The sequence below is a fragment of the Hordeum vulgare genome, chromosome 7H (assembly GCF_904849725.1).
Source record: "Hordeum vulgare subsp. vulgare chromosome 7H, MorexV3_pseudomolecules_assembly, whole genome shotgun sequence".
Taxonomy (NCBI): domain Eukaryota; kingdom Viridiplantae; phylum Streptophyta; class Magnoliopsida; order Poales; family Poaceae; genus Hordeum; species Hordeum vulgare.
In genome coordinates this window covers 586,842,153-586,848,125 of record NC_058524.1, presented here as the reverse complement: position 1 = coordinate 586,848,125, position 5,973 = coordinate 586,842,153, and the positions used below count along the sequence as shown (strand labels likewise).

Below are 5,973 nucleotides of genomic sequence, written 5' to 3'. Positions count from 1 at the left end.
AATAAAGAGAATCAATCTATGATTGCTTGATCAGTTTGTTCGGTTGGTATAGCAACGAAGGGAGAGAAAAAAAAGGAAAGAATTGCAAATTTGCCACAGGGGTAGGAAAGTCATTTCACGTGGTGAAAATAGAGATAAAAAGCCAAAAATTATTACAGTAAATAAAAAGGGCATATTATCTAAAAGAAAAAGAAAACTGGGGCAAATCATCCAATCTGATGTAAAGCGGGGTAAATTATCCGATGCCCAAATAAAGTGGGGCAAATAATCCAATCTCCCCTGCTCCGATGCGGCTGAAAAGAGGATAAAATCAAACAAAGGATCACGAGTGGAAATTTTACAGATGCAGGGGCTTTCTTGCAAATCTAAAACATTTTTTCACATATCCACTTAATCAGGGACTACGGGTTGAATCCCCAAAAACGGAGGGACTTTTTTGCAAAAACGCCATGACGGACGACAGAAGCCATCAATGCTTTATTATTAAGGAAAGAAATATGTGGACATAAAATAGATCACCCGCGTTGAATGCATGACCGACCCAAAAAAAGTAAACAAACACAAAACGGACGACCGATTCAAACGAATAAATAGCGGACAAAATTACCGGTCCATTTAAATCGATCGATTGGAATTGCTTTTGAACCGTTACTAGCAAAAGGGCCCATGCGTTGCAACGGGAGAAAGAAATACCACACGTTCTTAATTTACAAAAAATGGTCTATAATCTGAGAATTTGTAGTTACGACACAAATAAAGATCGTCTTATCCTACAAAAATGCAGTTCAAAATTTCACAGGTCTTCTATTTTAACACGGCTTGCATGTAGATTTAATACGTACAAAGAATCAGTCAAGTGACCTTCAGTTTCATCTCTAATCCTGATTTTGTTAATGTGTTCATTCCCAACCCGGATGAGTACCGGAATGAAAGAAAGACGAATAATGACTTATTTATTAAGATTGCACCCTAGATAGTATTTTTATTAAACCTTTAACAGATAAACTAATATCTTATTTAAATTCTACATATTTTTCTAATCAAATTCCATATATAATATGTTAAATTTGGAGTTACGGTTTAAAAGATATGAGTATTTTAAAAAACATTTAATATATACTACGAGTTTAATGTCATAAACAGTAAGGGCTCTTTTGTAAAATCACCTTGATGGGTTTTCCGACGGAAGCGATAGCCTCTTTATTATTAGGTAAAGATTTTGGGACGGCAACATGTAATGCACGAAGAACCGACCCTGATGGAGCCACCTTTGGAATCTCCGCGCAGGTTGAATCTCCCCTTTCCTGGCTTTTTCCACGGGATTGCATGGTGGGTGGACTCCGCAACCGCCTGTGTCTCTCCTTCCATCACGCATGGGCAAAATCGATAAATTTGATCTAGAAACCAAACTAATTGACAAACTGAACTATGTTTAAAAAAAATTCATCGTCACACTACACTATGTGACGTCCGACGCTATATTGTGTGACGTCCGACGCTATATTGTGTGACGCCTGAGACCTAGTGTGACGCCTAAGGCATATGCGTCACACTACACTGTGTGACGTCTAAGACAAAGACGTCACACAGTATAGTGTGGCGACTAACTGTCAGGCGTCACACAAAAGGGTCAGCTGAATGAATTTTTTTCAAACATAGTTCAGTTTGTGAAATGTTTTCGCTCTTGGATCAAATTTGTCATTTTTGCCTCACGCGTGCCGTGGCGCTCCTCCCTTCCCTCCCTCCCGTCCCAGCCGGCTATAAATTCCCAAGCCCCTCCCGTCTCTCCTCCACACATAGTACGATCCAACCCAATCCCCGTCCGATCTCGCCGGAAAATCTCCTCCGACCGATCGAAGCCAAGGCTCTCTCGTCCTCCTCCTCAAGGTATGCATGCGAGCCTCCGACCGATCCCTCCGCCTTTGCCTCCTCTTTACAGATTATTATTATCAGTCCATGTAGATAAGTAGATTATTATCCTTCCGATTGATTGCTGTTAGTACTTTGTATGGATGGAAGTAGATCTGTGGGTCAACGCGCTATTGCAGATCTGCCGATTGGGATGCGATTTCTGGTTGTTCGGTCCATCCATCAGTTTTACTTATCTGATTCTCCTCGGTTGTTGATAAATCTTCTAGTATTCTCGTGGATTTCTGCTTTTGTACCCCTCATATTGCAAATATAGGGCTGATCTGTAAGGGATACATCCAACATAATCAACTCGTTTGCTCGACGCATCTGCAAAGCCTTGCTTTAGGAAGCTGGTGTTGAAACGATTCAACTATGTTTTGGTTGTTTTCTCAGGATTGTGTTTATTTGTATGATAATTCTGAATTTAATTCAAGTATAGTTCTCTCTGTAGACCGATCATATTATTCTCTAAGATACATATTAGACCCTCTTGTGGTCCGTCTTATAGCTGCTTGTCAGTTTAGTCTTTAGATTCTACTCTTAAATTCATCTGGGTTTGAAGATATTTATTATCCTCCATGGCTTAACCAGCTTGTTCGTTACAACTAGATCATATATACTCCCCATTGTGCTAGCGTGCTAGGAGTTGTTCCAAAATTTAACACTGTCATCAGTTTTCGCTAGGGGATTATGAGTTACAATTACATCCCTGTTGTGCAATCTGGTTTGTGTATTGTTTGATGAACTGCAGATTTCCCTTTACCGTGCCTTACCCTTGTATGGTATGTTTTGTATTTATTTACAGATGCAGATCTTCGTGAAGACCCTCACCGGGAAGACCATCACCCTTGAGGTCGAGTCTTCTGACACCATTGACAATGTCAAGGCCAAGATCCAGGACAAGGAGGGCATCCCGCCGGACCAGCAGCGTCTCATCTTCGCTGGCAAGCAGCTTGAGGATGGGCGCACTCTGGCTGACTACAACATCCAGAAGGAGTCCACCCTCCACTTGGTGCTCAGGCTCCGTGGTGGTATGCAGATCTTCGTGAAGACACTCACCGGCAAGACCATCACCTTGGAGGTTGAGTCCTCGGACACCATTGATAATGTCAAGGCCAAGATCCAGGACAAGGAGGGCATCCCCCCGGACCAGCAGCGCCTGATCTTCGCCGGCAAGCAGCTTGAGGATGGCCGCACCCTTGCGGATTACAACATCCAGAAGGAATCCACCCTCCACTTGGTGCTCAGGCTCCGTGGTGGTATGCAGATTTTTGTCAAGACCCTCACCGGGAAGACCATCACCCTGGAGGTTGAGTCTTCTGACACCATTGACAACGTGAAGGCAAAGATTCAGGACAAGGAGGGCATCCCCCCAGACCAGCAGCGCTTGATCTTCGCCGGTAAGCAGCTTGAGGATGGCCGCACCCTTGCGGACTACAACATCCAGAAGGAGTCCACCCTTCACTTGGTGCTCCGTCTCCGTGGTGGCCAGTAAGTGCCTGGCCATGGAGCTGCTTCTGTGTGTGGGTTCACAAGTCTCGAATTCTCATTGCCTTCGGTCTCCTCCTCCAGTGGAGTTGTCAGTGTGTTGTGTCTATCGTTGCAGTGTCTTTGTTCCTACATTACGGTGATCTAGTGTTATTTGAGTTTTGTATCTGCAAACTAAAGCTGTTGTGTAGCAGCAGCTTGGTGACCCGTGAATAAGTGAGCCCTGGATTTGGTCTATAATTCTGTTGTCCTTGCCTGATGCTAGCTGTTTTGTGGTTCTTTCTGGTGCATTTCAATTCTTTTCGCACATGTTTTGTGACTGCTGATGTGTTGTACAACTTCACGCGCTCTATGAAGGGACCCCTATCCAAGACCCTAGCTATCGAGGACACAGGTGAGTAAGTATCAAAGAAATGCCTACTTTTGCTGCTATGCGGATGGAGGACTTTTGGGCCTTGATTTCATTGAATGCTTTTGTGTAACGGATAGATAGCTGAGCAAACAATCCTCCGATGGGAACAATCAGTCGAAGGAGCGGAGCGCGGGCAGGCAATCGCTCGGATCTTCCTCTAACCCAACCCGGGGAATAGAAACCAGACGTAGTCCAATCGGAAGGTCGTGCTTTCTGACTTAAACAAGGGGTGGGTCTTTACCAACTTCCAAATCCAAGATTTAGGGGTTTGTTGTATGCCGTATGGTTTGTCCTACATCTGAAACGCTTGTGTTTTTTGTTTGAGGGGTGTGTTTTCTTTTCTTTGTCAGCTTTGCTTTCTGGTCTATACAGAACTGTTGAAAATAGTCTATCAGATTTTTGCGCGGCCTGCCTTCCCAGGTGCTGCACAATCCAATCCTTGGGCCTTAGACCGTGGTAGCAAATAGGTCTCAGCCCATTTAGCGCATATGTTTGTTTTAATTTGATGAAATTTGAAATTATTTTTCATGTGAAATAAGAACGGATGTTTGGAGCTCGGCCTCCATGGAGGCCGAAATTTTGGAACAATTTATAATTCAAACTTCTCCATTTTAAAAAAATCTGAAAAAATATGCAAGTAAAGAAAGATGTTATGTGTATGTGTGTAAAATTTTAGGATGAAATACCTTAAAATACGATCTGCACAAAAAGACAAATTTATGGCCTGAAACGATAAATAGTGTCATGTGTTAAAAAACTTTAGATTTGTCTTTTTTTTGTACAGCCCTCATTTCAATGTATTTTTTTAAAAATTTACACACATGTGTGTTATGCCCTCACTTATCTCAGTATTTTTTTCAGAATGTTTTGAAATGTAAAAAATATGAATTTTGTTAAAATTTGAATTTCAAATTTAAAGGCTTCTACGTAGGTCGAGTTCCAAACGCAAATTTCGATGTGAAATGTTTAATAGTGCTGCACTGCAGGTTCATCATCTCTCTGGTGTGTGCTAGTCTTTCTAGATCAAAGATGGGGACTTTTCATCCGTCATTAATTTATGTGCTCATCTTTGTTTTCTCGCCGGTTTCAGGAGGGAGCTACGGCGGTGGCGCGTCCTCATTTTGCGCTGGTTTGAGTGGTGAATCGGTCTGCAGTGACATGTTTGTAATTTCCTTTTTTATGGGGTGTGTTGTACCACATCTTAATTTCAGTATAAATCCGGTTCCTTTTTCCAAAAAAATTTAGTGATTTCACAGTTGTTTCAGCTTCAGCTTATCGATGTACAAGATGCATTTCGGACAACAAATGTGCAAATTTTGATCACCTTGTTTGCACGTGTCTTTATATCTTCATCGCATTTATGAAGATATTGAGGTTACATGATCGTGTGATATTAACTTTGTGCAAATCATGTGTCACTGCTAACAAGCTCTGATCTATCACGAGTCCGCTTCTAGTGCCCACCTCTCCCTTGATACATCATCGATGTCTATCTCCCGATACCTACCATTCATATGAAATGTTAGGTTGACAAGATAATGAGTTGAAAAACACAAAAGAAGAGTGACGGCTAGTTCATATCTCAAAAAGAAGTTGGAAAGGCAAGGGAGGTTGCATAAATATATAGGTGGTTGTTCAATTTTAAAATATCGGCGATAAAATGTGACAGACTTTATGACATGAAGAGAATTCGAAATCACGGGTACGTGCAATATGTATAGAAAGTTAATCCAGTTGACGGTTAAAATTAATAATAGGTCAAATAGCACATGCTATACATGTTGTAAGGAGAGGAGCATCCAATATGATTGAAACTTTACATTTTTATACGTACCCCTATTATGAGCCGCATGGGGCCCACATGTTGTAAGGAGAGGAACATCCAATATGTTTCCGTCATATCTGAACCCCAAAATTCATGCAACGCTGTAGACCATGACCGGTTACTCCTCATTTGGCTGCTTCGACAGCCGTTTTTCTCATATCTAAACCCCCAAATCCATGCAACACATGCAACGTAAACTAGCAAGTAGATCGTCACGCATAGCAACAAATGGACTAAATTCACATGGTAGCTTTGGCTAACATAGTCAAAGTTCATCGCTGGAAAGTGCTAATTCACACTAAAAACAACTAAAAAACCTAGATAAAACAAAGATAGA

General features: G+C 41.7%; 1 protein-coding gene across 1 annotated transcript; it reads left to right on the top strand.

The window, feature by feature from the left end:
* The first annotated feature begins 1,781 nt into the window (after positions 1 to 1,781).
* On the top strand, positions 1,782 to 3,658 carry LOC123412478 (polyubiquitin 11). Its single transcript, XM_045105425.1, has 2 exons — positions 1,782 to 1,887; positions 2,717 to 3,658. The coding sequence occupies exon 2, from the start codon at positions 2,717 to 2,719 to the stop codon at positions 3,404 to 3,406; it is 690 nt and encodes a 229-aa protein (XP_044961360.1). The 5' UTR covers positions 1,782 to 1,887; the 3' UTR covers positions 3,407 to 3,658.
* The last annotated feature ends 2,315 nt before the right edge of the window (positions 3,659 to 5,973 follow it).